Below are 12,097 nucleotides of genomic sequence, written 5' to 3'. Positions count from 1 at the left end.
TATTACTCATTTCTGCGCATTCAAATGAATATGCTTACAATCTATCAGAGAGCTAAAAAGCAATTTGCCGGGAACTAGTATTATAGTTTGGAAAATGTGTGCTTGAGACGTCTGGTTTTGTTAAGTTATTCCAATTAAATACAGAAACACTGAAGTTGGACAATACAATTGTATGAATCAGGGGTATTGTCCTTTAATTAGTGTAGGTCTAGAGACATGACATTTAATTCCCTCGGTTCAATTTAAATATAACTGATGTTACAGCCCCTCCACATTCTATAAACCATTTGTCTTAGCTTTTTCATTCCAATACCATATTTATTCTGCAATTTATATTGTATGTTTTGACTGGTTTTCAGTTCATTTTGCAGTTACTTGAGAACAGCCCCAGGGTTTCTGACATTTTTTTTTGTCTCAGTTATTACAAATGTGACATGGCCTTTACTGCTAGAACTAGTCATTCTGGACAATTGGCGCACAGCCCGTCCATAATATACTAGGCACTGAACACATTAGCTTTTCTTATAGTACCCATTATTTTCCATGGCAACCAGACATCACTTCAATTACAAATATGTCATTCAGTACTGAATTGCTCATACTAGATAGTGGCTATATTTTAGTTTTTGTCACAATTATTCACAGAGAGTGGCACCACTGGGCACAAAATGTAAGCTGACTTAAGGTTCAGAACAATGGTATAACACAAGGTAATACATTCATGGGAGAGGTGAAGGAAGACCTGAAACACTGGGAACATAAAGAATTGTCCAGGATGCATTATATTATGTGCTTCTTCCCTGGAGTAAATGGTATGCCAGTAAATGCCAAGCCTTAATAAGCCCAACAGCCTTGTATTTTTATGTAGGCCAATTGGATATTTCTGATATGTGCACAGTCAGTTAAACAACATTTTAAACATACTGTTCCTTGTCATTTTGGTGTGCTGTTTGTATTTCTGGTTCAGATCCATATCAAGAACACTATAATGTTTTTCCATTTGCAAGTTTGTGATGAATTTTGAAAACGAATTACCTCGATTGTTGCTGCACACAGACATCCATAAAAGCCAACTGAGAAAAGTCCCTGTGGATTCTTGCCTGCTATGCAACTGATAGCTGCTGTTGTTTCTAGTTTGTGTGTGTGTGTGTGTGTGTGGGGGTGGGGGGGTGTGGGTGTGGGGGTGTGGGGGGGGGGTGGGTGTGTGGTGTGGGTGGGTGGGGGGGGTGGGTGTGTGTGGGTGTGTGTGGGGTGGGGGGGGGGGGTGGGTGGGGGGTGTGGGTGTGGGGGTGTGTGTGGGGGGTGGTGGGGGGGTGTGTGTGTGTGGGGGGGGGTGTGGGTGGGGGTGTGGGTGTGGGGGGTGGGGGGGTGGGGGGGGGGGGGTGGGGGGGGGGGGGGGGGGGGGGGGGGGGGGGGGTGGGGGGGTGGGGGGGGGGGGGGGGGGGGGGGGGGGGTGGGGGGGGTGGGGGTGGGGGGGGGGGGGGGGGGGGGGGGGGGGGGTGGGGTGGGGGGGTGTGGGGGGGGGTGGGGGGGGGGGGGGGGTGGGTGTGTGTGGGGGGGGGGGGGGTGTGTGGGGGTGGGGGGGTGGGGTGGGGGTGTGGGGGGGTGGGTGGGGGGTGTGTGTGTGGGTGTGGGGGTGTGGGTGGGTGTGGGGGGGGGTGGGTGTGTGTGTGTGGGGGGGGGGGGGGGTGTGTGTGTGTGTGTGTGTGTGTGTGTGTGTGTGTGTGGGTGGGTGGGGGATGGGGAGAGGGGGGAAGGGAAAGTACCCTGTTTTAGGTCATGCATTTGTTAGGAACTAATCAAGTTGTCCAGAGGTACAGGGACATTCCCTGCCATTACAATTTTGTACATGTTTAGTAATGAGAAAATATAAACACATAGTAAACATATATAAAATGACAATTACTTGATAATAGCTTACCTAAGAGCAACATGTACTTCCCTCCCCCTGAGAAGAGGACCTCGTTATGACACTACTCAGTTATAGGAAGTTGAATTATTCCTTTTGTTATTTTATTTTATTGTATTGAGGCCAAATGGTTCATTATCTCAATGCTGTTTTTTTCCTTCGTTATTATAGCCTGATTGCCCTACTTTTTCGTAAAAAAAAACAGAAAGGTGCTTTCTTTAAGGGCCATGCGTTGACCTAAAGGCCTCAGGTTGAGCACCCTTCTTGTTTTTGTTGTTTGTGGTACATACAGTAGAGTATGTATATTTCTTATTTTTATGTGTATTTCTTGTTGCCAGGGTTTAAGTGTTATAAATAAGCGTCTGCAGTAGAGATGGTAAGATCTGATTTCACTAGCTCTCACATGGTTGCTATACCAGTAATTTACTCTAATTGCACTGGTGATGACAATGGGGTGAACGGTGACAGGTGTTTAAACACTGCGGTTCTTTGCAATTTAACCACTTTGAGGTTCAGTCTAGTAAAGCTTGGTATGGCAGTGAAATCATTTCTCCATATACATTAGTAACAGAATAGAATCCAATTAAAGGTTTCATGTAACTTCAGAAATCACTAACTACTGTATCACTATACTATCACACAATATTCTAATAAAGTTAATTACCGCTGATATATAACAGTTGTATCAGGTTGTTACAACCACACTATTAGAAAAAAAGTTTTGGCAGAGGAACCATTCTGATGTGCCTTTCAGATTAGTGTTTTAACAGGAACTGTTAACTAAAATTTTAAGCCCAGTACTGCAGACACATTTTGGTTCTCTCGCCAGAGTATCAGATAATGGGGTGAAAGCATTGCATAGCTAGAATGACAATTTCAGTTTAAATGAAATTGATTGTTTTTTGTTGTGACCACCATTTATCAAAGGCTGTCCAATAGCAACACAGTAGTGGCAACTGACAGTGGCTATGAAGTAGTCTAGGGGACAATGGTAGAAGGGAAGCTAAAAATAAATGAGCCATTAGGATGGTATCGCAGTAGTGACATTTTCCTATATATCAATATAGTACACAGTGGCAGTAACCAATGCACATATTGACCTTGTGCAACACTTACTATAGTATTCACTGCATTCCATTGCTGTTAATGTTTTTTTTTTCTTTTTTTCCTGCAAGGTTGTGCTAGGGGTTTCTTTAGGGTAATGCCAGTGGTTTTCTAATGGTATTTGTTTTTAACTTCTCTGCAAAAGCAATTAGGAGGTGTATGGGCATTCTTCTCAAGGCTTACTAGCATGCGTTTCTTAAGTAAACAGATTTTACTGCCAGATTGCTTCTCAGTTTTAGCCTTTCTGAAATTATAAATGCCTGCCTGTTTCCTGGAAAATCAGCCTGTCAACAGCAGCCTGTCAACAGGAGCCTGTCAGTTTAAAGTAACGCTGCTGTGCTTGTGGCTAAATATAGTCTGCAGAAGTCTGGTAATGCACTGTTACTTTTTCCTTTAGACTGCTTTAATAAAGCATGTATTTGTTTCCCGTCTTCTTTTAATAGCTACTGTATATCATCATATATTTCATATTCTTTTCTGATTTGAGTGATTTTAAAAAGAAATTCTGAGCGTTTTTGAACACCCCTGAAAAACCCTTAACAGAACTGTGAGCAGACCACAGCATATCAGCAATGACAACACCATGGACTTGAAACACATCACACATTGGTCCTGATACAGTTACACACTGGTATTGATATCTTGTTACGTGCAATGGATTACTAGCAGTGTGTGACACCAGTGGTTTGACAAGGTATTAACATTTTTCAAATTTGGTACTATACTAATAGCACGCACTATTGTAACTGCCCCAGTGCTACCATAAGCCCTGAGTACAGGACCATTGCATTGCCATTGAAGATAATGAAACAGTAAATGTGGTACTTCAGTTAATAACAACATGAAATTCTTGTACGTAATGACTGCATAGCAACCTGAAAACTGGTATCAGGATCCTTATTGGATCAAACTGCTGTGCAATTGGAGCCTTATACCCCTTCTCCACGGGCACATCCGACCCATGATGGCTTGGTACGGTAAGGGTATGGGTGGTTCTCCACTGGCTATTTGTCGAGCTGAGCGAGAACCAAACCGTGAAACTCTGGCCTCGCAAGACATCTGAATCCGGCTGCAAGCTGAGCCAAGAGTGGGTGTAAGGATTTTTGTCATTACGTTGCATCAGTTAGTATACTCCGGAAAGAAAAACAACAAACATAGCAGGCAGCGAATGTGATGAGAGAAAAGTACAGCCTTGGGACGCTCTAGTTTCTCTGTGGGCAAACAGAAGTGTTCAGGAAGACCTGGACTCAGAAATGAGAAAGTTTATGCCCAAATTTCTGACGATTCGAAGCAAATGGACATAAACCGCGGGTACGGTACACTTAACTCACACACTCAAAATTCTCATCCTTGACCTTTATTATATTAATATAAAGGAAAAAAATGCAAAAATAAAACAATTCTAAACTTATTTACAAAAATGTAGTCAAACAAAATACTGTACAGCTATACCATGCATACAACAACTACCCTTAAATGGGATATCTTTGGCAAATCATATTTTAAAACCTTTTATCCCCTTCAACAGAACTAATTGAACTTTAGTAAGTCAATGAGATTTCCAGAAAGCTTTTGACAAAGTCCTGCATAAAAGATTAATTCTCAAACTGAATGCAGTAGGGATTAAAGGAAACACATGTACATGGATTAGGGAGTGGATTACATGTAGAAAACAGAAAGTACTGATTAGAAACCTCAGAATGGAGTGTGGTAACCAGTGGAGTACCACAGGGATCAGTATTAGGTCCTCTGCTATTCCTAATCTACATTAATGATTTAGATTCTGGTATAGTTTGCAAACTTGTTAAATTTGCAGACAACACAAAAATAGGAGGAGTGGCAAACACTGTTGCAGCAGCAAAGGTCATTCAAAATGATCTAGACAAGATTCAGAACTGGGCAGACACATGGCAAATGACATTTAATAGAGAAAAGTGTAAGGTACTGCACGCAGGAAATAAAAATGTGCATTATAAATATCATATGGGAGATACTGAAATTGAAAAAGGAATCTATGAAAAAGACCTAGGAGTTTTTGTTGACTCAGAAATGTCTTCATCTAGACAATGTGGGGAAGCTATAAAAAAGGCCAACAAGATGCTCGGATACATTGTGAAAAGTGTTGAATTTAAATCAAGGGAAGTAATGTTAAAACTTTACAATGCACTAGTAAGACCTCATCTTGAATATTGTGTTCAGTTCTGGTCACCTCGCTATAAAAAATATATTGCTGCTGTAGAAAGAGTGCAAAGAAGAGCGACCAGAATTATTCCGGGTTTAAAGGCATGTCATATGCAGACAGGCTAAAAGAATTGAATCTGTTCAGTCTTGAACAAAAAAGACTACGTGGCGACCTAATTCAAGCATTCAAAATTCTAAAAGGTACTGACAGTGTCGACCCAAGGGACTTTTTCCACCTGAAAAAAGAAACAAGGGCCAGGGGTCACAAATGGAGATCAGACAAAGGGGCATTCAGAACAGAAAATAGGAGGCACTTTTTTATACAGAGAATCATAAGGGTCTGGAATCAACTCCCCAGTAATGTTGTTGAAGCTGACACCCTGGGATCCTTCAAGAAGCTGCTTGATGAGATTCTGGGATCAATAAGCTACTAACAACCAAACAAGCAAGCTGGGCCAAATGGCCTCCTCTCGTTTGTAAACTTTCTTATGTTCGTAATGTAATCAGTAAAATTTGTGAATTATAAAGACATTCCTAAATATATTCACACAAAATATAGCAATACAAGATACAGCTGTACTGTTGGTCTATTTAATTTTTTGTTTGCACTGAGTTAATTAATAATAGCTGACTTTCGTTGCGTGTGACTTATGTAGCACGGCTCTGCAGTGGAAAAACAACCCAGGCTCCCCTTAACCACTCTGTGAGGGCTCAGTATGGCCCTGGCGTGGCTCGGTTGTGCAGTGGAAAAGAGGCGTTATTTCCAATCCTGCATCTCCATGTTCATCCTTTGCTTATCTAAGTCTTCTCTGAGAAACTGACAAAAAGTGTTTAATTGAGCAGACCTAACTGGAAAGTTAGCTAATTAAATAAAACACATGTTCAAGTAAATATGTTTTCAAACCAAACACTTCTGTCCTGTTTGAATAGCCTTGGGCTTAACAAGGCCTTCACTGTTTGACCCAGGTTAAGTCAAGGAAGTCTCGGCATGCTTGCATCCATGGGAGTGCAGAAGACTTGGGGTGAAATTCAGAATCATAGGCCATTACAGCCTTATAAACAAAGTAATTTATATCAACTAAAACCATACTGGGAGCCAGTGGAATGAAACCATAATTTAAGTATTATGTTCTCTTTGCAAGTTTCTCTTTATAAACATAATGTTCAATATCCCATGTTTAAATTTACCATTTTTTTTTCTTTGTTCACAGTCTGACAGCAATGCCAGTTACCTAAGAGCTGCACGGGCTGGAAACATAGAAAAGGCCCTTGACTATTTGAAGACTGGGGTCGACATCAACATCTGCAACCAGGTCAGAGAGTTCAATAAAAATACTCTGAATGTGAAAAGATCAGTATTTAAAAAATAAGAATATATAGAGGTTACTTAACAAGCACTGTATGGATGTTCATTTAGGGTTCTTTTTATGTAGCAAGTACAATGTGTGGAAAAGAGAGTGGGATCAGTAATGATTTAAACAGTGGTAGATATAAATACCGTAATTAATAAAGTTCTGCTGAAAATCAAACATCCAACATGCATGTTAGTCAGTGTATTCTGTTCTGTGAAAAGCTAAAACAATGGGTTATGTTATACAGTATGTTTAAAACTAAATTAAACAGCTGAATTTGGAGAACTACTTTTATTATGTCAATGTACAATGTGTGTACAGCAATTTGTAACAGTGTGATGTACTGATCAACTTTTTCATGACATTTGTGGCCTGCGATGTATGTTGCTGACATACTTGCTTTTGATGTACAACTGAATTCCTATGCACATACTTTCAATAATATTATTATACAAGTAATATGAATGTTGTTACAGTATACAGTGTTAATATAGTATTTCATTAATGTTTTCTTCTGTATAATGTATCAGGGCATATGCAAGTGTCACATGAATTATTATTTATTTATTTATTTTTTTTTTTTTTACTTTTAGAGAGATTGATATATTTTTAGGTGGTCATGAGGTTGTGTCTTAAACTATGCATCTCAGAGGCAACCCATTTGAGACATGGCATCTCTGCCACTATGATAATCACCACTGTTAATTACAAAATATGGGGATACATTCTCAAAGCTCCTTAGTATAAATAAAACAACCAATAATGACATCAAACCATAAACAAACAGGAAAAGTTGCATTTTTGCAGAAATGCCATTTTATTCCTTGGTTCTATACATATTCCTAACTGTTCTCTATGCCCAAAGCGATTGGATTTCAAAGTTAAAACTGACCATCCACTGCTGTGTTTTACAATTGTGTTCTCCACATGTTTGATATCTTCTTTTTTAATTTTCAGAATGGGTTGAATGCCCTTCACCTTGCTTCCAAAGAAGGCCACGTAGAGGTTGTTGTAGAGCTGATAAAGCAGGGAGCTAATGTGGATGCATCAACAAAGGTCAGCTATCTGCTCATATAGCCCTACTTGGAGAGCCGCAATATGCTGAGAGAGATGCTCCACCCAATATGAAATACACACTTCTGAGGAACCAATCGCCTTTAATGTCATACAGAGGCACTAAAGTGTATTAGCTATGCTATCATAGTGGTGTAACCCTGTTGAGTGGGGTGTGGCTGGGCTCAGCACTGTGCAATACATCAAGGCACTACGCTATGCCTTGTCAGGGAGTGCCTGCATACTGGTGTTACTGCTGCAGTTTTTACTCCCTATAGGAAAATGAACAACACAGAGCAGCAGACGTTTTAGTAAGAAATATGTGTTTGTTTAACCCTTTTCAGAACTGGGATCAAATATGCTTTTATGCAATGTGAATATTAGCCTCTTGAAATAAATGTAAAAAAAAAAACATTACATTTTTCTAAATGAGCTGAAAAAAACTTATGGGATGGAATTATTTTTTGTGTTATTCACTGTACAGTATTTTGTTTATAATAGATATTTTAAATGAAAGGACAATGTGTGTGTGTGTGTGTGTCTATATATATATATATATATATATATATATATATATATATATATATATATATATATATATATATATATATACACAGTGCCTATAGAAAGCCTACACCCCCTTGAACTTTTTTTCACATTTTGTTTTGTCACTGCCTCACTGCATTCTTTTTCCACTTACCTACACACCATACTCCACACTGTTAAGGGGAAAAAAGTTATATATTAAAAATACAAAATTGAAAGATCATAATTGGAGTCTCCACCCCCCTGAGATACTACTTGGTGGAACACCTTTGGCAGCAATTACAGCTGTGAGTCTGTTGGGATAGGTCTCTACCAACTTTGCACACCTAGATTTGGCAATATTTGACCATTCTTATTTACAAAACTGTTCAAGCTCTGTCACGTTCCTTGGGGAACATTGATGGACAGCAATCTTCAAGTCATGCCACAATTTTTTGATTGGATTTAGGTCAGGGTTCTGACTGTTCCACTCAAGGACATTTACGTTTTTGTTCCTTAGCCACTCCAGTGTAGCTTTGGTTGTGTGCTTTGGGTCATTGTCATGCTGAAAGGTGAACTTGCATCCCAGTTTCAGCTTTCTTGCAGATGGCAGCAGGTTTTCCTCAAGGATTTCTCTGTACTTTGCCCCATTCATTTTCTCTTCTTTCCTGACAAGTGCCCCAGTCCCTGTCTATAAGAAACATCCCCGTAACATGATGCTGCCACCACCGTGCTTCACGGTAGGAAGGATATTCTTTGGTTGATGCGCTGTGTTAGGTTTGTGCCAAACATAACACTTTGCATTTAGGCCAAAAAGTTACATTTTAGTTTTGTCAGACCACAAAACTTTTTGCCACATGGCTACAGAATCTCCCGGGTGTTTTTTTGCATACTTTAAACAGGATTCAAGATGGGCTTTCTTGAGTAATGGCTTCCTTCTTTCCATCCTACCATATAGGCCAGATTTGTGGAGTGCTTGGGATATTGTTGTCACATACACACTTTGACCAGTCTTGGCCATAAAAGCATGTAGCTCTTGCAAAGTTGCCATTGGCCTCTTGGTAGCCTCTCTGATCAGTTTCCTTCTTGCTCAGCCATCCAGTTTGGAAGGACAGCTTGATCTAGGCAGGGTCTTGGTGGTGCCATACACCTTCCACTTCTTAATAATTGTCTTGACCGTGCTCAAAGGAATATTCAAGGCCTTTGATATTTTTTTTATACCCATCCCCTGGATCTGTACCTTTCAACAACTTTATCCCAGAGTTCTTTTGAAAGCGCCTTGGTGCTCATGGTTGAGTATTTGCTTTGAGAGCCACTACCCAGCAGAGGGAACTTACAGGAACTACTGAATTTGTCCTGAAATCATTTGAATCACTACAATTGTAACACAGGTAGAGGCCACTTAACTTGGTGTGTGATTTTGAAGGCGACTGGTTACACCTGAGCTAATTTAGGATTGCTATTACAAGGGAGGTGGACACTTATCCAACCAAGCTATATCAGTTTTTATTTTGAATTAATTTTCTACAAATTTCTAGAATATTTTTTTAACTTGGAAGTTGTGGGGTAGGATGTGTAGATCAATGAAAAAAAAAATGCATTTTAATTCCAGGCTATAAGGCAACAAAAGGTGAACATGTAGGGGTGTAGACTTTCTATAGGCACTGTGTGTGTGTGTGTGTGTGTGTGTGTGTGTGTGTGTGTGTGTGTGTGTGTGTGTGTGTGTGTGTGTGTACACATACACACACACACACACACACACACACACACACACACACACACATACATACAGGCTAACTTCACTATAACGAACCCCCCTGGGACCTGGAGAAATGGACCTCTTCACAAGTAATATATAATAGGAAGTGCATATTTTCTCCTTAACCTCAAAAAAATGACATAGTCGGATAATTTTTAAGTTTAAATTAATATTACAGTTACTGTCTTGATAAATGTTGTATACAAGTAGTTATATGTCATGACAACTAGTTACAAGGAAGTGTTGACTAGTGTAAAACAAGGTACCATAACACTGTGGGGCAACCAAGCAGCACAGAGTAAACACCCGTTGGCGTAACGTTCTGTCTCTCCGTACCCTCAAACCTCAACTTTGCGACTGTGTCTGTTATTAAACACAAAACAGAAAGTAAACAAATGGGTCATGTGATGCTACCAACGATGGTAACGCACAGAGGACACATATAGAAGACTGTACAAAAGGCAAAAACTATAAATAAACTAGGCGTCTTGCTCCAGAAACCTGCAGCACCCTGACTGAGGACCGGCACAGCCAATCACTCACTGGTCTTCCTCTCAACCAGACCTAGCAGGCAGCAAGTATCAATCGAGCTCCGATCTGTAAACAATCATTTGATCAAACATAACAACTCGAAAAAGCACACAAAACAAACCCATTTCCACATATAAATTACACCAACACCAATTTCACCCTGTTAAGGGCAATCGCCCTGCTACAGGTATGTTTAAAAGAAAACAGTAAAGAAATGAAAAAGGAAAATGTGTACACTTACATGCTGAATACAGTAATTCCCTTTCAATGGAATGACAACCATTTACACTTTAACCAAATTACACTTTCAAGCATTTGTTGAGAGTGCGCTTGTCTTAGTCTCGCATCAGTTTACTGATTAGAGCTGGTTTTGACCCCTCTTTGAGATTGGCAAGCAGCCATTACTTTCTCTTTTTCACTACCTTGTGTAGTTTTTTACCATTGTTTGAGCTGTTATGGTGCTGTCGGGTGACCCCGCGGGCTCACGGCGTCTTCCTCTACGCCGATTTACTCTGCCGCAGCAACCTTCTAGCTTTTGTCTACGTGCCCCTCTCAAGCCTCTCAAGTTTCCACCAGTGTGACCAGTGTGTTGTGAAGCTTCCCAGGCAGGACGAACATTCGTCTTGCGCCAGATACTTGGGACCAGACCACGCGGCCAAGGCACTGGCGGGCGAGCTGGACTACTCTCCATGCAGAAAATTCTCAAAACTAATTAAACGTAGGAGAGCAGCCCTCTCCCCAGCGGAGGTTCTCTCCTCGGGTCAGGGGAGAATGAGGTCTGTGGTCCAGGGCCCTTCACAAAGGTACTCTAGGACCCCTCCCACTACTGACCCCTGGCTCCACCGTGCCCCTGTGTCACCCTCCCCTTCTCCACCACCAGTGCAGAGGCGCAGGCACCTCTCAGGGGAGACGAGATGGTCGCCGCCAAGGCGGCACCACTTGAGGAGATGTTCGCCAGGAAGAAGACGGTCACCGTGCAGGTACCACTCTCCTTCCCCGTGTAGGCACAGGTGCTGTCCCTCTGAGTCGACATAGAGACGCCCGCTCTCCATCCCCAGCACCTAGACCTCCAAGCCCAGATGACCTGACTTTTATAGCCACAAGGTCGGATGTGTCTTACCCCGCCATGTCAGTTGGGCCAAAGCGGGGGGCTCTATACCACCCCTGCTACATGTATCACAGAGGGAGGAGTTCTGGGCCCTGATGCAGAGTGCAGCTGCTGCCTCTGACAATCCATGACCAGGAGGGAAAGGGGAACCACTTCATGAAACAGAAAGGACACCCACAGCTTGCCCTCCCATTGTGCCAGGAATTTCTTGAGCTGGTTCAGTCATCCTGGAGCAACCCAGCATTGCCCCCTGAGCCTCTAGAACAGTAGAAGCCCTGCTATACACTGCAGGAGCCCAAGAAGCGGGCCTAGGCATGTTCCCCACCATCGGGGACACGGACATCGGGATCTACCTTCACCAGAGGGGACGATGACCCGACCTGCCCATCCAAGCTGTGCAGAACGACTGACGCCATGCTGAAAAGGGCATATGCGTCAGCGGCACTATCAGCCAGGGCTGCCAATGCAATGGCTATACTGGTCTTGTACTAGACACAGCTGGCTGAGAGCGGCCTAAGAAAGACCTGCCCCCTCCCAAGCCCAATTGAGACCACCCCTGAGGGGCCCCGGCTGCC

General features: G+C 41.9%; 1 protein-coding gene across 10 annotated transcripts in view; it reads left to right on the top strand.

The window, feature by feature from the left end:
- The window catches only part of LOC121321869 (ankyrin-3-like), a 149,120-nt gene that overhangs the window by 35,091 nt on the left and 101,932 nt on the right, over positions 1-12,097 (top strand). For all 10 annotated transcript variants that reach the window (XM_041261177.1, XM_041261174.1, XM_041261172.1 and 7 more), the window contains exons 2-3: positions 6,406-6,507; positions 7,504-7,602. In XM_041261177.1, the coding sequence (XP_041117111.1) occupies positions 6,406-6,507; positions 7,504-7,602 (201 nt within the window). The remainder of the gene's footprint in view (positions 1-6,405; positions 6,508-7,503; positions 7,603-12,097) is intronic.

Source organism: Polyodon spathula, chromosome 10 (genome assembly GCF_017654505.1).
Source record: "Polyodon spathula isolate WHYD16114869_AA chromosome 10, ASM1765450v1, whole genome shotgun sequence".
Taxonomy (NCBI): Eukaryota; Metazoa; Chordata; class Actinopteri; order Acipenseriformes; family Polyodontidae; genus Polyodon; species Polyodon spathula.
Note: the sequence above shows the minus strand (reverse complement) of the source record. Positions and strands in the feature narration are given on the sequence as shown.